A 26,268-nucleotide genomic window follows, 5' to 3' on the forward strand; every position below is an offset into this window, starting at 1 on the left:
CTTGATATCTCTTCTTTAAAATAGAATTGTCCTGTGCTGTCCACTGCTCAGATTAGTTCCTAGTTGGTAGTCTAATTTTCAGTCTTTCTTTTGTAGACCAAARCAGGGATAGACCAAAACTCTCCGCCTCTCCTCCATCCTACTCCTCAATTCATTCTTGGGTGACAAACAAGAGGCAAAGAGCCAGCTTTTGCCTCCTGGGAAGAACCCAGTGTGGTGGTCTAAAAACGCTGTGAGGATAAAGGAAAGCAGCAAGAGAAAAGATAAAWAAATAAATAAATAAATAGTGGTTGCAGCAAGAGAAAAGATAAATAAATAAATAAATAGTGGTTGCTTAAAACCCTTTCTTCTCTTTTCCTTCCCCTGTGACAGGTAGGCAGCAGTCTTTGACCCTTGTACTATATTCTTCTTTTCACTTCCTCTTACAAACATGTTCTATTAAAAAATTTAAAATCTGTGGTAGAACTCAGGCAGTGTCTTCTAAGGGGTCAGATAGAGAAGATGAAGTGGTCCGTGCAAGTGGAAGAATGGCAAAAAATTAGACTACAGAATAGCTTTTTATACTATTTAAACAGGAAAGAATGTGTCTCTGCTTTTTTTCTCCAGCTTTTTGTTACAGTGAGATTCATCATATAAGCATCAAAAAAATGTATTCTGTAGAAAGATTTTGACTCAATTTGACATTAATGAAGTTGTAAATCATATAAAGTAATTTCTAACAACAGTGAATCACTCACTTTTATGCATTATCCTGAATAATTTTTCAGTGCAGTTCTTTGGTAGTTATAATAGAAACTCCTAATTTATTTTTGGAAGGCTAGCCCATATAATTAGTGCTCAAACAAACTGAGGTAGATGATAGATGAAAAAGTATTTTTAGCATTTTTTAAAAGTAGGAAACTCACCAATAGGCTCAATATCTGCTTCTTTTATAGCATGCTCTGAATTCCTGTTAACAGATGTAAGGATGTGTGTGCAAGGATCCATTTCATTTTTGTTTCTATAATGAGAATTTTTTTTGCCTTTTTTTTTTTTACTTTTTTGCCTTTTTTTTTTTTTTTTACTTTTTAATTCTGAAGTGGCAATTGCAATTTTTTTTGGCAGTTATTTTTCTTTATTAAAGTTCAAAATCAAGTGTCCTGCAACATATTCTTCTTAAAACATAGCTACCCTGGGAATCTGATATTCTTTTCCTCATGCCTGAGGATGAATCTTTTTTAGCTATCTGATCTCTTTATATATCCTTTAAAAATGTTGATAGTTCCTTTAATAGCCCCACTGGCTRCAGATGCGCACAGATTCCCTGCTTAAAGCTCAGTGAACAAGCTGCTTATGATGACCCAACAGAGACATAAGGGAGGTCTATGAAAGGGAGAGTATTCAACTAGCTTTAATCCTTGTTTTCACTAAGACAGTGTCTTTAAGTGCAGACTAATTAGTGAATAGACATGGCTGTAGATTCTTGTAGACATGTCTTTTGTTGGCTTGAGATGAACTGCACAGCTAATAGAAATGGTTTGAAATCTCTTGCTTCACTTTCTAATGCACTTTAATAGGCTCTTGGAGATGAGAAAATATAAATTAAGCAGGAGAAAAAATAAATGCAAAGCATTTGAGTGTCTATATTGATACGTTCCATTTTGATATTGCCAATTATGTTTGTGGTTCTCACCAGTGGAAATCTGGCTCTGTGCTACTAAAAGGACTGTTCATTTTATATTCCTCAATATATGTCAGCACTAGAAATGCATGTCATTTTTCTTCTTATGCATTACTTTGCATTTAAATAGTATGCTGAAATAATCACATAATAATCTACCATCATAAAAAGTTCTCATTTTAGTGACAGTGAACCTAATTTTCAGAAAGCGAGTTTCCTTAAAAGATGATGGTATACCTAAGAGTCTATAGGGGTACCTTCCTCTTCAACAATTTAATATCATGACTTATGCTGTATAGTAAAATTACCATTTAGATGTTCCAAAAAATCATTTATAATAAAATAGAATAGAATGAAAAAAACACATATGAGAAACTCCATGAACAATGAAGTAAAACTCAGTAACTTTCCCGAGAAAGAAAGCATACCTTAAAGATCAATGAAACATTTGAAACACAGCATGGGTTAAAAAAGAAATTTGTTTTTCTGCTTTTTTTTCCTGGTTGTATTCCCCATGTTATTTGCATGTTGCTTGACTCCAAAATTATCCATAAATTCCAACACTATTCAATATCAGTACCTTCATTACTGGATCACGTAACCTTTYTGCTGCCTTTATCACCTGTATTATTGATCAGAGATAATTACTGCAAAGCAGCTGGCTGTTGGTTTTAAGGAGCATCAATTGTTCTCCTGTCCCAGCTGTTGGCTAATAAGGACAGTCAACACATCTGTTTCAACAGCTGGTAATTAACAAAAGCCTAATTGCTGCAACTCTTTTAAAAACAAATCTATGAAAGAGTAGGGATATGGAGGAATATTATTTACTCTGTGCTCTGCACTTTCTGTGACCAGTTTCTTTTTTCTTTTTCTACTTTGAACACTATGGCCTTTGTCTGATGCATTGAATGGCAGGAGAACACAATATGGTAATCCAGAGCTTAAGTTTTTCAGGTCTTTGTTGGTGTTTCTTATTGCAACATTTCTTTGCTAAGTTGCAAGATAAAATGGATCAAAAGCATGTGGAGTTTCATACAAGAGCTACAATCCACAGCAGTGTGCCTAGGCAATAGCACTGCCGATCCGGCAGCCTCCAAAAGAACATGATGGGTTTCCCCTTCTCTACATGAATTCAATAGCCCTGCACCCCTGCCCAAAAGGGTGTCATCATTCCAAATGTGATCATTATTTGAAGGATTTTATTCCTGCAGATCCTTCACAAACTGAATTGCACGGGTGAATCCCRGGTGGTGGTTTTTCCTTCCTTTGATGCAATCAATATGCATTGATAATTTAAAAGTAAGTGTCAGATGAGATGTTGCATGATACAAGCATCTCACCATTTTGTTATTACAAAATTGGAGAGAGTTCTATATTATACTTGTCTAAGCATTTTTACATTTATAGTATCTTTCAGCAAACACAAAGGCAAAGATGTTGCTCATGGTTAGGCTTATTCTGTGTATTATACTTGTGTACAGCATGCATGGGAATACTCATCCCTAAATAGAGAGAGAAWGCATGTATACAAATACAGGGAAGTGTTAATCCCATTGAAGTCAATAGCAAAAATTCTGTTAGCTTCACTGGAACAGGATTTTCCCTGCAGGATCAGAATTTCTTAAAAGCTGGAGACAAATTTGCTATTCATTATTGTTATCCATGAAAAGAAAATGCTCAAAAGAGCTGTTGCCTCATGTGTTATGTGCAAGTCAGGCATATGTTGCAGGTTGTTTAAAAGACTGAATCAATTAAAATTTTCTAAGAAATGAGCTTTAAAGCTGTATTTTAAAGCAGTCAACTGGTTATGAAATGCTGTGATTCTGTGCTAAAAGTTAGTCAAGATCACTTGATTAAACTGGCTTCACAAGCATTTGAGCTGGCAAATATTTCTGTACATTGAGTTCTTTTGTTGCCTGCTAAGTATGTTGAAAGGTATATAAGAAAGTCTAAACAAGTGCTTTCCATTGACAGAATGCAGATTGCATAATTTAAAATATTTTGGCATGACAAGTTTAGTTCASCAGTTGTTCAAGTAAAGAAATAGGTGCAATGAAAAACAAATTTGAACAAATGAGAACAAAAGCATTGGCTAAAATTCTAACTGTAAAACAGTGATATATAAAGAAGTGTTTACTGTATCAGGATTTTCGGGACATAATTTTTGTATGCTATGAAATTTGGTGATTGGCAGAAATATACCTTCTGCATCAGATTATGCTGTGAAAAGAAGTTAGTGCATTTACTAGTTGATAACAAATCTTTGTCTTTTCTCTAAGTTTCCTTGTTTCATTTTGCAAAATATGAATTTGAAGATGAAATGATTGTGGGTAATGTGGGTAACATAGGTAACAAGTTGTTCCATTCTCTTCCATTCTTCTTTCCTCCAAAGATTACAGGGATTGWCAGGAACCATCTTTTTTCCCATTGGAAAGTGGTTGAGTATAGGGTGAGCTGTGATAGAGATTTCAGTGTTTTGCAACTTACTCTTGATAATGAAGGCAATGCTTTTGCCCAAGGTAAAGGCCTAACAGAATAAAATCTATTAGTTATACAGTAATGGCAAATATAGTTACTTTATATGAAATTCATACATACAGGAAATACAAGAAATGTCTAGAAATACCAGCATCTACTGAGGGAAGATAATTCACTCGTATCAGGAGATCTTATCCCACTTCTCATACTTCAATTTGAAATACCTAGACAGAGTTTTAGTTTGGTGGAAAACATTGCAGTAAGAAATTGGAAAAAGAAAGTCTGAGGAAGTTGTCCTGCATATAAATATGATCAAAATGGGGCCAGCTACTCAATCTCAGTAAGAAAGTGGTATTTTGCACATCTAGCATGCCACAGACTGAAGCTCTCAGAAGCTGTTTTAAATTGTCCTTGAGGATTCAAAGGAGTTGTGGTAGTAGCTTGTTTGGTGTCTCAGAAACTCGTATTCACCYGGGTTGACTTGTAGTGATTCAACACAGCACAGCAGCCTGAGGAGCAAGCCACCCAGCTTTGTCTTTTTCTGAACAGTGTCAAGTACTAAAATTAATCTATGTTGGGGATTAATTTTGGGGAATGAGCCCAAAATGCTTTACTCAGTAGTCTGGTAAGAATCTTAGATATCAATTGGGAGAAAAAATAAAACCATTAATAGACTTTGCAAGTTCAAAGTTGCCTTGAGAACATTTTGGTACCTCAAAGTCTAGACATATATGGGACATATACACACTGATTGTTATTCCTTATTTTCCTATTAACAGATACATTTAGTCAATGGTGATTGATTCTTTTCTCAAATACAATGRTGGCTGACCTCATGTGTTGATTCTGAGTTTGTGTGTTTCTGAAAACATGACACAAATTTGAGTGCATATACCTTTTAGTAATTCATCTTCCATAAGATCAAGACGCATAAGTAAACAACAACTCAAGCTCTTCTCTGCCTTTCATTCCAAATATTACATGAGTTCTGGACAGGAACAGTCACAATGAAGTCATTTCCGCTCATTCAACAACACATTTTACCTTGCGTGTTTTTTTTTCTTACCTCTTTTATGAGGCATTAAGAATTTCAATGTACGTGTTTTCCGCAGAAAGAAGAAAACAATCTCTGAAATATTGTCAGGGTGTCTCAACTGATCTAAGTGGTTGGTACCACATTGAAATCAGGAGTGAGGAACTGTAATAAGTGAATCTCTCATAACAGAGAAGTCACAGGGTCACCAAGTCTAAATCACGAAGGAAGGGTATGGTCAATATCTGGTTATAGGTCAAAGCCAAGGACTTTGCCGTAAGGTGGAGTCTGCAATAGAAGTTGAGTAGTGAGGTAGGGTTAGAAGGGTGCACCCAGAGCAGGAATTACTCTGGGAGGTTTGGAGTGGAACGGCAGGTGAGATCTGCTGAACAGTCAGAAGTGCCTATTGAGGAAGAGAGAAGCAAATTGTCAGTCAAACTCATAAGATAGGTTGGGTTTATCAAGCTTATTAAGGCTTTATTACCTGACAAGAGTAACTAGTTATATCTAAACTAGTAAATAAAATAGGATCAGGGCAGAGATTTGCACACTGGAGYCATGTGTGCCTCAAGGCCAAAGAGAGGTTTCTGGCCTCTTGTTAGTAGTAGGAAGGTGGCTACTGTGAACAATTTCGGGACTCTTAACAGAGCCTGAAAACATACCAAACTGGGAGTCTTGAAAGTACACATTGTTTTTGTCTATAGCACAGGAGAGGAGGAAAAAAAATATCTAACTAATATGAACTTTCTTCTGTTCTTCTGCCAGCTCACTTCAGCCCTGAGCTGGATAGGACACTTCTGGGGCTGAGAGGAATGTTCTTTTTGTTCAATAGGGTCTTTGTTACTGTAAAGCTTCTAAGACAACATTACAACACGACCTTTTGGATGCTGATGATTTACTGTTTGTAGCAGATATTGATTTGATATTATAGTGACTAAAGACATTTATGTGGGCAACAGGTTTAACATGGGTACTGACATTCAAAACTTTCCCATAGTAATTTGCCAGTAGCCCTCAAACATGACTTGGAAGGAAGTTTCCAGGCTATACAGCTTCGTACAGCCTACGTTGTCATTTCCGTCTTGACTTCTAATGATTTTCTTTTCAAAGGAAGAAGTTTCTTCATATTACTGATTTATTTTCCATTTTTTTCTTTGAAATTKTTTTTCTCCAAAGTGCTTTCTAAATAGTTCTGTAATGAGTCACAAATCGTGTGATGTCACCGAAGCAAAGCCAAGGCTGAACTGCAGAGCATAGAGAAAAATGTCCTTTCCACCTGTCCACAGCACCAAACATTCATTAATCTGAGATGGAAGGAGATCCACTTATCTTTGTTATTTTAAAATGCTGTGTTTAATGTACAGTTTCTAAAGCCATAGTTAGCATGCAAAAATAACTGTGGTGATTTYTGGCTTTTACTTTGCCGTTATAATGAAATCCTTGTGGTTGTTGTTTTCTTTTGATTTTCTTTTCACAGAATGTGTCACAATTTAGAGTGATGTAAGTAACTACTTGTCTGTATATGGCGATCTATCTCCATTTATTTTAAAGAATTACCTCTAATTACTTTTCTTAAAAAATTCTTTCCRCTAAAAGAAGAAAAAAGTAAGCATCACGTGACATCACTGATCTGCAAAATCCAGTCTGGCTATGAGTCTGTATTTTGGAGCTATCATCCTTGAAATTATTTAAGAGTGGTTTTGTTTTCACAATGATTTTATTCTTCCTGAAATAAACTCTCTGGTGTCCTTAGGTAGTTACACATATCCATAGAGCAGTTTATCTGTGATGGCATCTCTGGATTTTTTTTTTTTAAGCTATGTACTTAAATGAATAGAAACCATAAATGATATCTTGATTCTGTGCAGTCAAGTGAGTTTTTTGGTCAGCCTCACAGAGAAGGAATTTGAAATTAATCTTCCCAACTCCATGATTTAAATCATTCTGTACAGTTGAACAGTTCCATGTATAATATTATAMATTTTGACAGACGGTTTGGATTGCCATTTTTTTTCTGCGTTTCCAATATTCCATGTATTTCCTGGAACAAGTGTAGAATTTTACAAAATAATACTGCCTGTGATTAGGAAACTTTGTATCAACAATATGTGTAAGACTAGATGGGCAAATTCTTAAGCAAATTCTAGTTGAAAATATTGTGAACATTTCATATAGACATTTTCTTGCATAATGCAATAACGGACTGAATATGTCTGCAATATGGGCTGGAATATGGGCTAATGTGGGCATGTCATTAGCGAAGGAGTAAACTGTTTACCAGATACTCCTGGTACAGTGCACTTCCCACATGGCAGTGACCAGACGGTGCAAAGACTGAGGTATTCACATCTCAGACTCAATAGTCCAAGTGGTACTTCTTTGAAATAATTAAAACATACTCAGTTTTCTCTTATCTAGAAAAATCTAGAAAAATGCTATTTAAATCATTCCTTTTTTTTAGACAGAGCAGTGGAAAGCTATTTGGTCTCCCCAGCCCTGCTGATTACACAGTCTGGGTGATATTCCTGGTGATCTACTGATGTCATTTCAAAGAGGGCTGTTCAGAAATGAATGACCATATGAGCAATATTCATATGGTATGAGCATGTATTCTTAATGTCTGATTTTTTGTTTATGACTCTGTAATCAAGGCAGATTCTGGACTCAAGCTAGTGAAATATTTTTGGAAGTGTTCTGTAAAGCTCCAAAAGTATATTAAATTAGTATTTTATTAAATTAAATTCATAAAGGCATTATTGTTCTTATGAAACAATGTTTTTTATTAAAAAAAAAAAGTTTAATTAACTGATATTTATTTTGACCAACAATAGTATGAGATTATAGAATAAAATCATGTTATGGTTAATTGTTTGATCCAGAAAGAAGCTCATAAAGGTCATGTTTGCTGTTGAGATCCTTTTCCTTTGTGCCCAGAGGGAATGTCAACCCGAGTATGGCTGTGGCAGTCTGTTGGGGGAAGCTGTAGTTTAAAGGCTGATAAAGTTACTATCACCACTGTTATCCTGAAATTCACACACAAAAGTTGTTCCCCGGTTCTTTTGACTTGTTTTCTTATTGTATTGTTTGTCCACAGAAGCACAAATTCATCAGAACTGAGAAATACAGTTGGTTGAAAATTAGACTAGTTTTAATCAAAACTGTTCCTATTAGAAAATGATACATTGAGAAGAAACTATTTCATGATTTTCTAATGATTCTGATTCTAGTTAATGTTCGAAATGTTTTTGTTTCAATTATTTCTGAGTGTTATTTTCAGAAAAATTGAAACTGCATTTAAAATGAAATTTAATTGTTTTTTTTTAAGTTTGGATTTATTACTGTTGGTTTTATATTTGATGATCAGTCAATAATTTGTATAACATACTTTTACTTTATATTTTCAAGTCAACAGGGGCAGCTGCTACTTGAGCACAGATTGAAACATTTTACCTAATTTTCTAGGTCAAACTGTTCCCTACTTGTATTGTAATGAAAGTTTGACATTTTAACACTTTGATTTAAAAAAAAAAAAAAAAAAAAAAAAAAAAAGTGATAATTTGGCATGTTATTCGAGCACTAGGCATTTTCAGTGCCATTGTGTTAGCTGGAGTCTTTTTCTTCTGACTGAAAACCTCTGATCCACTAATTAGTAGGACAAGTGCTTATCTTCTTTTCTAGATCAAAGTGTTACCTGCTTCTCTTGTTGTGGAACAGTTTGCTATGTTGACACTTCAATCTAGAAAATAAGATGAGGTGTTGTAATCTGTAATACGTAGCAGCTGCCAATATAAAAATTACAGAATGGTGAAAGTTCTATGTCGTACCATTCCACAACATGACCTAATCTGTCATGCAGTACATACTAGGGTTATTGACACGGTAGCTAAAATGTGAAACATAAAAATAAATATTTTCAATGTTTTTAAAACATTTTTTTTCAGCAACATTTTAATCCTTAGATTAATTCAATTCCAATTTTTGGAATGCATCTCCTCTCAATCTCCTGCTGCACCAAGGAACCAAACACCTGGCTTCTTACTGGCAAGCTAGTGTAGAAACCAGCTGTCATCAGAAACATATTCCTAATGTGAGTCTGTTCTCAGCTGGCCATTTGCAGCTGGATTCCATTTTAGTCCCCAGATAATGCAGGACTGAGTGGGAAGATACCTTATTGCCATCTTTCTCCATCCTACCGCTTTACTGTGTGTAAGCCATTGAGTCCGTAAAGTGCAGAAATAACCTTTGAGACTCTGTGCACTTCTTATCCAGCCTCTGTCTAATCCATAGGAATATCCAGGATCAGTGGAAGGTAAACTGTTAGTAGCAGCCATTACTGAGTTAAGGAATACTCACACATTAACGAGTGTCCTCAAATAACTGGTCAGAGTGTCAATCCTAACTGGGTGAATTATAATTCCACAAAAAAACAAAATGGACTTTTATAAGAAAAGTACTCATTAACCAAGAAAGTTATGTTTTAGAAAACAGAAAATACAGGGACAAATGAAAATTGCCTGAATTCAAAATAAATTGGCCCTCTGAAAGGAAATTAGAACAAACAATAGTGTAACAACTGAAATGAGAACAAGGAAAGAGGAAATGTGCCATTCTTCAGAGAATGAGTGTAGAGATCAAGGGTAATCCGGATTAGGTCTGAAACTCTATGGGGCTCTTTTTTCTCTCAGTATTGGGTAATAATGGTGATGTCAGCTGTAAGGACAGGAGTTAAGAAAAGTGCAAGTATGGAAATGGAATACAGCATAGTGACTCAGGAGGTTATTATGCACAAACCAGGACATGAGATGGTCTGAACTGGCATCTGACATTGCGTGAATTGTAGTGAAGATCTTTAATAAATGCTCTGGGGCTGTGGGTAGTGTAGTATGACAGGGAGTTAACAAAGGCCATGCCTGTGTTTAGAAATGGAAAAAAAGTCATCTTGCTAATTGTAGACTCTGTCTTTATTGGGAGACTTCAGAGTAACCTTGGAAGGAAAATATGTTTAAAAACTGGATCCATCAACAGTGGATTGAATTATGATTTTCACCCAAGCAAGACTGTGCAAGAAGAAATCTTCTTTATTCTTTTCAATATTAGCTATATGTACATATTTAGCATATTTATTAATAAATAAAGCTTCTAATATGGTGCCACATGGAAAAGAATTAATTATAAAGGATTATGCATATGCTRTTATTTTACAAGCAGGCACAAGTCTCATCTAAGAAATGGTGCTTGCTTTAATTGTGTTCATGTAGCATTTGTCATTTGGAAGGATGGATGGATTGAACTCATGTCTTTGTGCAAAATAACACGTACCCATAAAGAAGATAACAGATTAGTCATAGCAAGTAAGAAAGTAGTTATCAGGGAAGTAACAACASATAGGTTAGAAAGGAGAAGCATTAAATCCAGGGATTTTATTAGTGGAATTTATCTCCAGTTTCTCACCAGTTCGTGTTCTTAATGTTCTCACTTAAAACCTTGGCTTGAGCATCAGCATTGTGCTATTGAAGTGGACTGATGACACAGAGCTAGGGGGTATTAGCCATACAAATTAAGTTGAAGGTATCTTGCAGAAAGACTGGAATACCATCAAGTATTGGAAAAATAAAAGGAGAGGAGTGACATTCAATGGTAACAAATACAAGGTCACACATTTAAGGATGAATAAGAAAAAAATGCTGTGAGCTGGGTAAGAGCAGCAGACAGGAAAAGGAGGAAATGTTTGTGATGTCAATAAATGCATAAGTAATAAAAAAGAAATAGTAAGAGAATAAAGCTATTATGCTTGTTTATTCTAAGTCATTGAATATTTTTCCTTCTGTTGGCTATTTAAAAGCATTGTAAAAGTCATCTCTTACCTTTAGGAAGCCTGCCAGCATAAGGTGTTGTGTGTTCATACCTCTTTTGTATTTAATTGAGATGAGGGTACTTGTATGTGACTCTGGAGTAATTAGGAAAAGATAAATGCCATTTTGTCCTCTGTTTTTCTTTCCTTAAGTCTTCTATTTTTCCAGTGTGTGGGACTATTAAAAATAGATAGTGTTGTATATTTAACTATTTTGAAACACAACTAAGAGCAGGTAGATCAGTAATGGGATTTCTTAATCAAGATCTAGCTAATTTAACTTTAATACTTAGAGACAAGCTTTTATGGAAATAAGAGTTCTTTTGTAATAAAAAAAAAAAATGGAGGGGGGAAGAACATCCATCCCCATAGACACAAGCATGAAGGCATGAGAACTTGTGGTTCAAATAAAATTATGAGAAAGAAACCAGCACATTGCAATGATAGAATCCCCTTTTAGGGTTAAACAGGAACTTCACCTATGGTGGCCCRTATCCCAAGGGATTGACTCCCCACCGAGTTATCTGTTTTAGAGAAAACTAYCACCAGAGGAACCTGAATGTAATTCTTCTTTTTTTTTTCTTACGATTGCACATTATTTTCCCTACACTCCACAAAAAAAATAATCAAACCTAATGCATTTTTATGAAAAGTTCTGATTTCTATATCCTGACATTTTTCCAAAGAAATAATATTTTGTCAAAAAGTTCCTAAACAGCTATTGTTATTACTAGAGGTGAGCTCATTTAGGACGATTGCCATGTGCACTGTGGATAGATTTCAATATACATTATAGAAGTCTTCCAACTGTTTTTATAATAGTACAGGCACTGTTATTTTATTTAGCAGTTTAACTTTATGATGGGCAAAGTTCTACTTTCCTTCTAGCAAAGGAAGGCATCTTTCAGTTGTGGGGCTCTTTGAGTCATATCTGCACTTATCAGTGGTCAGCCCCCTGTGTGATGGCTCCTTCTGTTATATGATTGCATATCCTGCACATAAATTCTTATTTTTGGTGGTTTCACACGGTTCCTCTTACCTGCAGCTACTGAGGAGACCAAGAAATGGTGGGTTGTTTTGTTTGTTTGTTTGTTTATGCATTTTTTTTTGTTTTTGCTTTTTTTTCCCTTCCCTTTGGGGTTTTTGTAGCTGGTTTTCTTTGTTTGTTTGTTTGTTTTGTATTTTAATCCAAAGCACCTGATTCTACTGCCATTTTTACTGATGTAGATCAGCTGCCAACCTAGTCAAATCAGTGCAGTTTTCCCTACCAAAAAGAAAAAAAAATGGCATAAATGAGAGTCTTAAACTCGAGTGCCTTACGACTTTTGTCCTGAAAAGCAAGTGGAACATTAAGTGTATTTTTTTTATGATAGTTCTCCAAAGAGACTAGCCGTTAATCTCTCCGTGAGTAGGTGTGTCTGCTGCAAACATTTCCTTCCAGTCTACCATTTCAATCACACTTCACAGTACACTGAAAATTGGCAAGGATGTTAATTACTGGCCTCTAGAACAAACCACCTACTTTGATTCAAGCGTGTTTTTCCAATTTTTGAGAATGTTGTTTCACCTACAGTACAGTGTAATTATAGAAAATAGCTTGGTTTGGCTAACATTCTTGTGCTGTGCGAGTTCTGCTTGCGAGGCAGCACGCAGCATCGGGCGAGCAGCTCACCTGCACGGGATTTTAACCTCTTGCTGACAGGAGTTAGGCCTTGCCAGCTGCAAGTGCATTGTTTTCAGTTTTAGAAAGTTAAGCCACTGTCACTTGAAGGTTAAACATTAACACTTTTTACTTTTCTAGCTCAGTGTAGTACAATTGTTTTTATTCTCAAAGGAAATTGCTGTTCCAAAAATCTCACAAATCTGTTAGAAGAGTAATTGYGGTGGTGGGTCTTGCACCCCAATAATGCAAAGCCCTGGGTGCAACTTAATRCACTTAGCTGTACAATGCAGACTTGGACATGACTGACCAAGCAGCAGGATAAATAGCTCATAGATGACTGGGAGTTGACAATAAACAGTAAAACACCTGTCTGAAAGACTTACAGTCTTAATAGGCAAACAGGAAACAAAAGCAAGTGTTGAGCCCTGTTTTAGGCGAGAGATTTTGAGGCACAGAGAGTGAGTTGTTCATGATTATATAGCAAGTCTGGCAGAGCCAGGAGCTGAACTCTGCCTTTCGTTTCCTGTATTCCCAGCTCATATAACAAGCCTTTAATTTACCAAGAGACTTTTCTGCAGCACTGTCCTGAAGAGTTGGCAGAATTCACAGTCACCATGTCTCACACATGTAGCTCTTGGTTTGGGTCTCTACAACTTGTAACATTAATAACTTACACCACAAAACAAAAAACACTGGAATGGTGTAGAAACCAGCCCAACACTCAGGCTCACGTGTCGGAGAATTGCTCTGTAAATCCAGTCTTATTTGTTGTTACAACAATTATTTATTCTCTAATTATAAAATAATTAGTATGGCAACTGCAGCCTAAATGAAATCCTGTAATGCTATTGAAATGGAATGTTTTAAAATTAGTGATGATTAAACTGTAGAGATACAGTAAACGTGCGTGTTCTGCTACCTGCTCCTTAGCCACAATGCCCTGCCAGGGCTGGCTGACCTGCCAGGCGCACGCAGCAATCTCCATAGAGGTTATGAGTCACAGGCCGTTCGCAGCAGGCTGCGGATAAACATCCGGGATGGGGAGAGGACAACAGCTTATCAGGGATTCCCTCACACCAATAATGCAGATCCTGGATGAGAATGCACCCCATTCCCTGAGCAAGGCAGCGATGCCTGTCTCAGCAGCCCCCGCTGGCTCATTTCCTACCACAGCTCGAGACACGAATTAACCTGCAGCCCTCAGGCGAACAGCCGGTGTCATCAGGTAGCTCCAGGAGGTGAGGAGCTGCTCAAGAACAGCATGAAAGACACACGTGGCCCTAAGTTGTGCCAGCGGAGATGCAGGTTAGATATTAGGAAAATTTTCTACACGGAAAGAGTGGTCAAGCATTGGAACTGGGAAGTGATGGAGTCACCATCCATGGCAACGTTCAAGCAATATGTTCATGAGGCACTTACGGACATGGTTTAGTAGGCATGGYTGTGATGGGTTTGCAGTTGGACTTGATGATCTTAAAGGTCTTTTCCAACCGTATGTTTCTATACAAAGAGCTCCAGGTCAACAGACTGTAACTGGGTGCCGTACTTAGCTGTCTAGCATACACTGGTCACCAACTTGGGCTAGGATCATTAAATATGAAAATCTGAGATATGTTTGTTGACAAACACTTGGCTAAACTAAAGAAGAAATCTAACCTTTGCCATTCAAGAAGTTTACTGTACACGTGAGGGAAGTTGTGCAAAGCATTATCCTGCTGGAGGGGGAAAAATAAGACAAAAAAAACCCCTCAGTTACAATGTTATAAAAGAAATTATTTTTTTGTTAGAGTTAAGTAGACAGAAGCTATTCACTATTAGCATGACTGAAATGAGCATAYAGATGATCTGAAGAAATCATTGTCTCTCATTTTGCAGGCAGAATTGATAAACTTGCAACAAGAAAAAGAGGCTGTTCTTCAGCAGTGCAAAAAACTAGAAGAAGAAATCCAGACATTGCGTATTTATTACAGGTAAAATAATTAATACTAATGTAACTCAGTGACTCATAGGGGAAATTTTCTGTACTGTGTCATGACTGTAAGTGAGGAAATGCCCTTATCAAATAGGTATTTGTTGGAAATGTGACATCAATGAATCAAGGCCTGCATTTATGCTTTACTGCTCACCAACCATCTCTTTGAAATATAAGTCATTTTCTTATAGCCTAAGTATTCTGTTAGTTTCCTTTAAGGAAAAAGAGCTGTTAGTTCTCACTTAATACAAAAACYGAAAGGCTGTGTTACACCAATGCATTTAATTAAAAGGACCAGTTAAACAAAAGGAGCAGTTGGCACGAGAGCTTTTTTCTCCATGGTTGTTTGAACATACTTAGATTTATCAACATTGATTTAAGAAAAAAATAAAATCTGGAATTTTAGAAGACTTCTTTCCAATCCCAAACATAACATATGTTTTAATTACTTATGTTCTTTAGCAGTAAATAGGATGAGAGTAATAGACATTCTCTCTTTAATTTTGTTGGGATACAGTGAACATTTCTATGGATTTTAGTCCCCAAGGAAAATCTCTGTGTGGTCCAGTAAAGGAGTTAGGTTATTTTATGGCGTGATGTTGGGTTGCAGTTCTCATTTCATCCTGACCTCCTGGGTGCGGAAGGATACAGAGCTACCAGCAGGTTTAAGGCCGGAGAATTGGCATCAACACAGCAGAAAATTGTGAATCTGGGGACTGAATATCTGTGATGAGGGATGTGGGCTGCAGAGGTAAATAATAAATGCAATGTGAATATTATGCTCATTGGAAATAAAGAGAAGTAGTTAGTTTTAACCAAAAAACATTTGCAACAGTGGAACTGAGTATGTTTTCAATGTTTCAGCATTTGTGAGTGATAAATACTCTGGTTTCTAGAGTTTTTTAGAGTTTCCTCTTCTCATTAAGTTTATTAAAAACTCAGAGGTAAGTTTCAAAAACAACTTTTGTTCCTAAATCTCACAGGCATTTATTTAAAGCCTGTTAATAGTCAATAGAAACCCCAAGAAATTTCTGATCATCACTTTAATTTGGTCACCATTTGGTATAGACATAAGTTATGGTATGATTTGCTAGGCTAAAAAAAACTTATTATAATTTCTTTATTACTCATTTAAATTGAATTTTTAGGTAAGATTAAAAACATAAATGCAATTTTTATAGCAATATTTCAGAAACTAATAGTTTGCATGTGTTAGTGCCTACACACTGCAGGCTGTTATTCACTGATTTTTCATGCAGTTGTGTTAAGATAATCTATCAAGCTTGCTCTACCATAAAATTTGACAAATTCTACAGTATATAACAGGCAGTTTATTCATGCAAATACTTTAAATCTCAGTAATGTCAATAATAAAGGCTTGTGTGAATCAACAGTAGAATGCACCATTTTATTAAATTATGGCCTTTACATTTCACTGTGAATTTGATGAAGGCATTTTGCAAAGTTTATTCCGTAAGTGTGTAAACATATAGCTGAATACCCTGGAGGCAACAACCTTTGCAACAATACTAAGTTATGAAAGTAATATAATAATTCTTCGCATCTGAAATGCTAATTTTGTATCCTGAAATTTTGTATCCTACCTCACTGACCTTAGAGGATATTTCTTGCTAAAGAACTTTCAAGTGTAGCATATACGTATATGTCATCAAAAAGAATCAGGAAGCTTGTTTAGGTTCATCTAAGACTTTTGCAAAAGTAAAAATGTGGATGACAAGACATATATATTAAATCAAAAACACTGGAATGTTATAGAAACGAGACCAATAGTCAGGCTCATGTCAGGGAATTGCTCTGAAAGTCCAGTAAGTAAGTTGAAAAGTAAAATGACTACATTTTAATAAGTAAGTTGGTAAAGTAAGGTGAAAGTAAGTTGAAAATACTACATATTAATATCTGGTCCTTGGTGGGGAGCAGATGCCAGATTGACCAGTACTCTTCTCTGAGAAATCTTAGAGCTTAGAGAGTCAGAGATATATAGGATGTGTGGTTTCATTTCTTTTTATTTGGTGGTAGGGAAAGAGGACAGTCACAAACAAGGAATGCTACATTCCAAGTTTCAGCCAGCTTAATTATAACATCCTTTGATAAAAGCTATACTTGATTTGCTTCCTTTTATTTCTAATCTTTAAGAAGGAATATAAGCAAAAATTGCACTCTAAACATGGTTTGTTGTTTCTTGCCAGCAGAGTGTAAAAAAATGTTAAACTTAGTCTCTTAGGGCTTCCTATTCTTTTCTTTCTGGTTTCTTTGTTGTATTTGAGATCTGGGTTAGAAATAAATTGCATTATTGTGAGGATTCTTATGAACATATTAGCATTTCAGTTATAGTTTAACATATGCTGCACGACCATCTGCAGCCTCTATCATCCAGTAATCTGACAGAGTAACACACCTTTGAACACATGCCAAAGACAGTTGAAGATAGGAAGCGAGGTGAAGAAGGGAATACATGGCATGTGTGCAGAATGCGTAGGGGACTGTGTCAGACCAAGTGTGGGTTGACCATAATGGTCACGCATGACAAAGTAGAAAGAGAATATCCTCAGGGTATCCCAAATGACCAAAACCTTACTCTTTACTTGTATGTGCACTCTACTTTAGGAATGCTAGTGTGAATTTTCTGCTATAACTTGCCACACAGTGGTAACCTGAGAGTGGTTTGCAGACAGCCTGTTAGGGGATGTGAAAAATGGAAGTGTGGTGCCTCAATCCAAGTGAGTAGCTAGGATGAGTTACTGCTCAGCCTTAGCTGGGAGTTATTTCTCTTTTGGACTTAGAGTTCCCCAGTCATGTCACCACGGGGCACTCCTTGTGGAGCTGCAGAGCTGCAGTGAACATCGTAGCAGATGCTTTCCTTTCCAGCTGGKCTCTCTTGCCTGTTCATTTCTCTCAGTGCCACCTCTGTGGTACCTTTGCCAGCATGTCAGCAGCTTGGCAATTTTGACTGCATTTGGTGCCTTTTCCTGCCTCTGCTTTTAGGTTTTTGACCTCAATAAAAGCATGTTCTCATGCTTTTCTTGTTTGTTTCCTTGTTTTAACTGAGATTTCCATGTTACTTGATGTAGGAGGAAGAAGTTTAAGAAAAAAAATGGAAGCTGATGTTAAAGTGTGTCAGGAAAACGTAAAGGCCTGCCTTCAGGCACAACTACATTTCAGGGGTTTGGGTGTAAATATAATGACTGCACATGGATTAACTATTTTTGAATGCATACGCATGCACATAGAACATCAGAATGAGCATTATTGTATGGTTTTTTCTCTAGCGTTGGTGAAAACAAGAAAAGACTGAATGTTATTTTATTAGTAAACAAAAAAATCAATCAGGAAGAAGATATTTTGCTCCAGAGTATCTGTATGTATGAAGGTGCAACTATTGAAAGAGAAAAGAATGAAAAATTCTTTTTTTTTTTTGACAGACACGTAAGCACAGGGACAAACTCAATTTTCATTTTAATTACAGAATTAAATCACTGTATAACAGGAGAAATAGATGAGGAAAGATGCTTGGCAAGGTAATATTTGAACTCCAGGGAAAAAGACTATACTATTCAGGATCTGAATACAATGGTACATATTCAATTTACTTCCGTTTTATAGTTTCATGGCCCGTATTATGGATTGTAATATTGGAATGATACCATTTCCGCTATACTCCATGAGATCTGTACATGTATTTTAATGCTATAATTCTTACTGGTACACTGTTCCTCATGTTCTAGTTGCGAGAGCTGTTGCAAGCTGTAAGTTATTGTCTAACATGACAGTGATCTGTAGTTTCAGTAATTATCCACAGTATATAGATACATAAATAATGTACAGTAATACTGTAGTTGTTTCAGAATTATTTGCTTTATATGTAAAATGAGRTGACTAGTTAGGTTCATTAAGAAAAATCACCAAATAATGTGTAATGTCTTAGTAAACGTGCTGTAATTTTTTCATAGTAGTTTTGTGGAGATCAGGGAAGAAGGTAAGAGTGCTTTGAACTATTCTCTGTCTTTAAAGCATCAACTCCTGTTTTATCCTAGAATTTCAGACATCTGTCATCAAACATAAATCTTATTATTTTCAGTCACAGCCACTACCAAGAGAAAGATTCTCTTTCTTGTTACCACAGATATGAAATGCTTACATGTAGGACACAGTGCAGTGTCTTCTTGTAAGCAACCCAATCCACTGCAATTAGATGCAGTCCAACACCAAGAAAACAATMGTTCTGTAAGGAAACAATAAGGTTTTTCTTTGTCTTTTATAATTCTAAAAAATAAAGGCAGGTAACACCCAAATTATATTTTTTAGTTTATTTTCTTTGTATACAGGTTTGAATGTGCAAGAAATGAAGCGCCTTGTTTTGTTTTGTTTAAACATGCATGCTTCCTGTTTATTTATTGAACTGGCTGCTGGAATTAGTTGATTTATTTTTCTTTTAATCAGATTGATTGACAGCAAAGTTCCTGTGAGGAACGTGTATATTTCAGAAAATTTTAGTCAACTCCTGGGAGCTGGGAGAGCCAACACCCTAGTTAGGAAAGTCCCCTGGGATTCAGAATCGGCAGGCTCAGGTTTCGCWGTTATTGTGCCCCTTTCCACAGCGCTGCAACCAGCAGCATCGGCATTCTGGGCTGTGGTTGTACATGCCTTTTCTCACTGGCAACCCCCACTCTGCTCTTTCCCTTTGTCTGCTTCTTGCTGGCCCTGTCCCAGCTCCCTGCAGTGTTAAAGAGACAAAAGTCCGGGTTTTGGGGTCTATTTCTTGAACTGGATCAAGCAGCAGAGGARGATAAAAAAGATCAGCTAACTGTTAAAGCAGCTGCATAAAACTATGCAGCTTTATGTGCCTCAGTGTCCAGGTGTAGGTGAGCAGCACTCTGCCTTGTTATCCATATGTGTTTTACTCTTTAATGGACTTCTTACTCTTACCCTTATCCCTCCACCCCAATCCTAGTCTTCATGTCCTTAACAATTAATCACCGTCCCTGCTGCTGTAGTTGAATTGCCAAAGAGACTGCATTTATAAAACAGCGCATAGGAGTTCCTCGAGTTATGGCAGACCAGGTTCTCATCCATACTCCAAGCAGTACAAGCAGTATGTGACTGTTTCCACAGAAAGGAGATGTTAGAGAGAGGTCTGCTCTCTGAGATATCTTTTGTCCTGATACAATTTTGAAGAGTTTCCAATTCGACTGGAGAAAAAGGCTACAGTGAAGAAAAATGATTTCCTACTTCACTGAAGTCATTTATAAAATCTTTTAGGGAGCGGGATTAGTGATTGTCAGCTGGGATCTGCCTTGTGGAATAACGAGTTAGCCCATGCCATCCTTGCAGCAGGCAATGAGGTGAATGTTACAGTAAACTCAAGTTGCCTTCTTACTGTTAAATCTGGCCTGAATTCGTCTGACTTATATTTTATGAAAACATTCTGCCTAATGTTTCCACAGGCTGGCTATCGGCCTTAGAAGTGCCGTGCCAATAGAGAACATGGAGCAGCAGGGCCGAGGAAGAATGTGGGCAGCGTGAATACGCACTGACATGCTCTACATATTCTAATTTAACTTGGTAGCATTAATTCTCTTGCTGCTTCTGTTAGTGGATGGGTTAAATTAAAGCTCAGCACACTCAAGTTTGTAAGTATCAACCAGTCATTTGCTGTCCCAAGAGCACTAGATCTAGAAGCCCTCCATGAGTGATTATACTGTATTTCATTGGACTTGAGCAAGAGCTCCTTCCTATTTGCCACTTTTGGGTAAATTGACCTAAAAGAATGATTGCCTTGTCAGGCAATCCAGATGAGTTTCTGCTCTCCTGTAAGAAGAGGGATTTGCATGACAGAAAGGAATTCATTGCAATTTGACGCTGACATGGTCTCCTGACTCTGTCTATACGGTCCTGCTAACTTTCTGTTAACAGTTCTTGATTTAGGACTATTCTTTTCCTCTGGATTTTACCTTAAATCCATTTGGTTTTATGTGAGGAGTTCCTTGGTTTCTAAGTGAATTGAATTGTCTTAGAAGTATAATTTTGTTCTGAGCTTTTCGGAATAAGAACATTGTTCTTTATATTTGTTAAAGCCTAATAGAATGGAATTATTTGAAGGAAAATTTAAAATCTCTCAAAGAACAAGCAATCTACTGACCACTGCCAATACCCCTACCAATAGTTTGTGGTTGATTACTAATAAAAACTCTGTTACTTCTGTAGAAGTACTTTTAAAAACTAGGTTGTTTAGACTACTGGAGTTAATATCTATTGCCTATAATGTAAGAATACTTGAAAGGCGCATGGGGAAAAGTTATAAAGCGTATATGCAGCGTTATGAAATCTGTTATCTGGAAAGAGCAGTATGTGAACAGGTGCTAAATATTCTGACTCTGCAACTGAAAAGCTGGATAAACACAAAGGAATCACTTTGCATACTTACCTGGGCTTCAGCTGCTTTATTTGTTTAAACTGAATAAGAAGTTTTACTGTTTTCTGCAGCACCCTTAGGGTCTATGAACAATGAATGTGCTGGTACTCTTACTTAATGAACAGGGAAGGAAAACAGATACATGATAAGTATAAGTCTTCTCTGTAGCAAGTTAAAGACATACACAAAAAAACTGTATATATAAAAGATTTCTTTGAAAGACAAATTTTCTCATGAAATTTTTAACAGAAAATCTAAAACTATGACAAAAAATCCACTTTGCCATGTAAATATTGTATTAAAATAATTTTTTATGAATGTGATATTTAGAAATAACATAACAACATTGTCTTTTCTTCTATTTCATTACATTTCTGATGAGCGAAGGATGTGTTTTTCTGTGTAAATGCTAGTTCAGTGCAAAACAAATAGCTGAAACAAAATAGCTTTAGAAGTCAAAATATCAAGGTGAAAGGACAACTTTCATTTAGAAATTTTCCAAAGGAAGACAACATATTTTTTAATTGGAATTTATGTTTTCCAGTGAAAAATGTTCATTTGGTGAGAAGGCTTACCCTGCAAGTGATTTTTGCCCAGTGATAGGCGTAACCTTATTGTTTCTGTATTTTGGCTTAGCCATCCTCCCAGGTGAGTCAAAGGAAAACTTCTATTAGCAAGCAGCTAAGAATTCAGTACTAGGCACCTGTTGTGTTTATAAGGACAGAACCTAAAAATAAGACATTTCCTGTATTCAGTCTTTTTTTTTTTTTTTTTTACCATGTTTCCTTTTCTCGGAACTTTTTTCCATTTTTCCATTCCATCCATAACGTGTTTTTCTAACTAATATTATAGAAGTTTGTGTTTTGGAAGCTGAAGCTTTTTAGCATTAGGTCCAACATAATATAATTATATGTAACTGGCATGGTATAGATGATTCCTTAAGCACTGCTGTGAAGGCTCTTCTTTCTGGGGATGGCAAGGGCCTACTTGGAAGCTACCATCTTTTCCTTTTTTTTAACTTGGGTTATCTTGATGATACAGGTTTGAGCACACCCACCTGCAAATGTTTTCATGAGAAGCACAAAACTGGTAGCAAACTGTGACACAGGAGCAGGAAAAAGCACTGGAAGGTGAGAGTGTAGAAATGACTAAAAAATATTTAAATAATATTTAAAGGATATTTATAATGTTGTCATATCTGTAAAATGCAGGTAAAATATTTGCAGCCTGTAAAATCTTGGTTTGCTGAGTCAGAATGGGCCACGTTTTGTCTGTTCAGTAGCCTGAACAGTAGCCTGAACTCTTCCTTGCTACTACAGTAGATRAACTTAATTTCTAGGCTGCTCTAGKTTTGAGTGCCTGTTTAGGGATCCAAAAGGACTTTTTCTCAGCATGCCCATTGGCCTGATACTATATTCCTTTCACATTCTGGACAYTGCTAGCTAGCTATCTAGTTGGTATGAAGGCTACTGAGCTGAGATGTACAATGTCCTAAGGGAGTAAAAAGGACAGATCTGACCTCTAAAGGAAGAAATCCTGCAAGTCCTGTAACCTCAGCATTGAGCCCACTTAAGCTCCTGACAATTGGAGCAAAGCATGGTCTGTGACACAGAATTCACCAGTAAGTCTTAAGATATTTTTATGCAGCTCTTGCCACTTTTGTGTCATTAAGGCTGCAGCTTTAATTTTTGAGAGAAATTTATTGAATTTGATCATTTACATATTTTTGATTCATGTACGACATCATTTTTGCTTTCAGGCTTGTAGAGTTGATTGGGATTTATCAGTACTATTCTTTAGATACCAGGTTGAAATCACAGGTCATCATAAAATGAACTTGAGGAGGCCAAGTTGTGTCAAGAGTCAGAGTAGGAAGCAATTGTGGCAATTTTGTGAAAATTGTTGGTAAATATTGACATGTAARGAATTGCTCTGTTTTCAATGTAAATTTGTATTCAGTGCTGGCAAGACTAGACTAGTATGTGCAAACAGTATCTATCCAACAGCCATTAGCCTAAACTGTAAATATGCTAGTTTATTTGGGATTTGTTTGCTTGTCTTCTGAATCTTTCTATAAAAGAAAGTAGAAAAGTAGTGAAGAAAAAGAAAGAGTGCTTATTTGTCTTTTGTATTATTCATTCATTGTGGTTTTGTTTTGTTAGTATTCCTGGTGCTGGCAGCAGGAAAAAAAAAATGACTTTTATTCCTTTAACTATTCTTTTAAAATAGGAAGAAGTAGAAATAAAGTAGAAATGGGATAGAAATAAAGTAAGACACAGCTGGATATTACTGTTACAAGATAGGAGATGACAATGKTTTCATTTAGCTTATCGTTAACTGTAGTGTCATTAAACCTAATGATGTGACAGGTGATAACGGCGGTCTTGTCAGATCTCCAGGTTTAATAAACAGGGGAGTTCTTCACTCTTGAATTGTGTCTCAGAGTTGCTGTGTCTATGGGTTCTATTTGACTTTTGGAAAGGGTTTGGAGTCAGAGGAAATTGCAGTTTAGAGTGCGTTTATGCTGTGTCAAGCTCTTCRGACAGATGGCTGCTAGCACTCTGAAATGATTAAAATATGTTTCAAGCAAGATCAGTCTGTGGGCTTGGGGACCCAACCTTTCATTAGTCAATAAAGGGTCTTGAGTTCTTGAAAATAAAATCTTTACAAAGCCAATAAGGCTGCTAGTTTTCTCTGAGGTGTTTTTTTGGATTTGCAGTTGTGGATTGGATTTGGGCCAATATCTATCCAATAATGTAAGGTTTCATAAAATCTGCAAAATATGCAAAAGACCCCCCAAAAGATCTGTCTGTTGGCCAAAATTTGGGCCTGTGGCTAAAATTTTCATCTCAGATACATAGTTGCAGGCAATTGAGTTTGCATTAGCAAACTAGAAATGGACTTGCAAGTGCAGCTTTCGAAAGCCAGTCGCTCACTGATTCACACTGAAACTACGGGCACCAAAGCTTGATCATTTTGACATATTTTGTTTTATTTTTAAAACCTTATTGGAAAACCTAGAAAGCATCTCTAGAAACATCTCCAGAATACTTTCTGTAAATCGTATCCCAAATGCTGGCTTACTTACAACCTTTCCGGATCTTACAGAAAGCAGTAATATTACTATTTACAGCACTCCCAAGTGTTGTCAGTGTTTGCCAAATACGAATATGCCATAATAGAGTTTGGTCTTAAAGTACAGTTGGGTTTTATTCTCTCGTCTACCCCAGGTAGGGATAGCAACCAGGGGCTTGTACAAATGCAAAGTGTCTGTAACCTTTGTACCACAAAGTGAGGGCAGTAGCRATAAATGTCTGTTCAATACAATACTCACAAATCCAAGCCTTCTGTTTCTTTTTCTTCTTCTGACAGAGGTGCTACAAAGACTGCTCTCACAATTTGTAAACTTCTGAACTTAAAGTGTTCTTACCCCAAAGACTTTCCACACAAGTCATAAAATCTGAAGATATGTTTATTCATCCAGCCTTTCAAAAATCCCTCAAGATTTAGCCCATTGCCTGCTAAAAGAGAATATATTTTAAACAAACATCAGAGTTTTGACATACACCAACAGAAGCAAAGAAAATTATAGTGATCCCATTAGCCAGTGTGATCCCATTAGCTGAAYTGTTCAGAATGTCTCTTTTCATCCCGGGATAGTTCTCACATTCCGTTTGTCAGTCCCTGATGAAGCAGGTGGGGAGCTCTCCCCCTGCACACCATAGTTACTCAGGGAATGTCATACTCCGTTTCTCTTTCCCATCGTCTCCTTAAGTTTTTCCTCTGTRCTTCACTTTTAACAGTCAGTGAAGTGAATTTTAATGGCCACAAACAAAGGCAAGATGTTACTCTCTGCAGATAAATATGCATCAAATTCTGGGTTCTTTAGCCAAAGTATTTATGCAAAAGGATTTTTTCTTTTCATTTGCTGTATAGTATCTCTTTTTTTGTGTCCCAAAGCTTTGGTGCCATTTAAACAGTTCTGTCATCCACTCCACCCTGACAAATGACTCTTGAATTAAGTTATATTCTCCCTTCAAAACATATATCTTTAGGCATAAGATTTAACCACTGTTCTTCAGATTCCTGTAAACTGCTTTTTTTTGCTTTTCTTTTTAATGATGGCAGAGCTAACAATTCAATTAATTTTCTCCAGAACAGATCACACAAAACATGTACCATAAAAGCTTAGTACATAGCAAGTCTGCATCCTTCTGTCAGTATGGAACCATTTCTGGACTTCTTTATGAACAGATAATTTCTCTTGGACTTGGGGGTTCTCCCACTGATCTATGTGGTCTGAAATCATCTTGTGGCTTTATCTCTGTTACTATTTGAAGCTGCTTGTTTAAGATTTAAGGATATAACCTAATAACCACCCTAATTAGTTAAAACTTCAAAGGAGGAAGATAGGCATTTCATCAAAGTGTCATAATTTTAAGCCTTAATAGTGCATAAAGAATTAGCACTAAGAAAGGAAACTGTAAAGAATATATCCCCAGTGTCCTTGGGGTGGGACATTTAATTATTCTCCTTAGAGAGAATTATGTCTCATATCTCCTGAGGTACCAGACTTGATATTACTCACCTTTTCTTCTGCTTCAGGAGAAGACATAGATCCTTTTATCAAGCAAGCAAGAATCCCATATGGCTTAGGTCATTTCTTTTTTGGGTAACTTTTCTGGAATGCACTCAGAAGCTCAATTTCTGAAAATATCGCCCAATAAAAAACTGTCATTGGATATTTTGTCCRTATGCTAAGGTCTGAGGTTTCTAGGGAACCAAGCAGGAGTTCAAGAATGACATGGGTCTGGAGATGTAGATGATTTTTACATGCTGGTGAGGTGATTTGGGGCCCTGCTTTGAGTATTCTGATTTATCATTGTTTTCATCTGGAAATATTAGTCCCTGACACTTCCAAATATCAAGTCCTAAAGGTCTCTRTTTGGGGAGTAAAAACGAAGGGCCTCTTTTGGAATGTTTTTTCTTCACCTCTTKATTCCCCAAGCTGTAAAATGTGAATAGTGCTACTCATACATTTTTGGAAAATACATTGATTTAAGTTTTCTTTATTAGATTCTGCTACATGTTAAGTGGGGAGAGCCTAAATATATCACAGTAGCTATTGTATTGCAGCAGTCCTTTTGAAATGAAAGTACAGACCTGCCTTTTCCAGAGAAG

General features: G+C 36.5%; 1 protein-coding gene across 6 annotated transcripts in view; it reads left to right on the forward strand.

Annotated features, from left to right (window-relative positions):
• The window catches only part of MIPOL1 (mirror-image polydactyly 1), a 168,358-nt gene that overhangs the window by 110,272 nt on the left and 31,818 nt on the right, over window positions 1-26,268 (forward strand). For all 6 annotated transcript variants that reach the window (XM_026051823.1, XM_026051824.1, XM_026051822.1 and 3 more), the window contains one exon: window positions 14,561-14,655. In XM_026051823.1, the coding sequence (XP_025907608.1) occupies window positions 14,561-14,655 (95 nt within the window). The remainder of the gene's footprint in view (window positions 1-14,560; window positions 14,656-26,268) is intronic.

The sequence above is a fragment of the Nothoprocta perdicaria genome, unplaced genomic scaffold, assembly GCF_003342845.1.
Source record: "Nothoprocta perdicaria isolate Ctin4 unplaced genomic scaffold, notPer1 scaffold_8, whole genome shotgun sequence".
Lineage (NCBI taxonomy): Eukaryota > Metazoa > Chordata > Aves > Tinamiformes > Tinamidae > Nothoprocta > Nothoprocta perdicaria.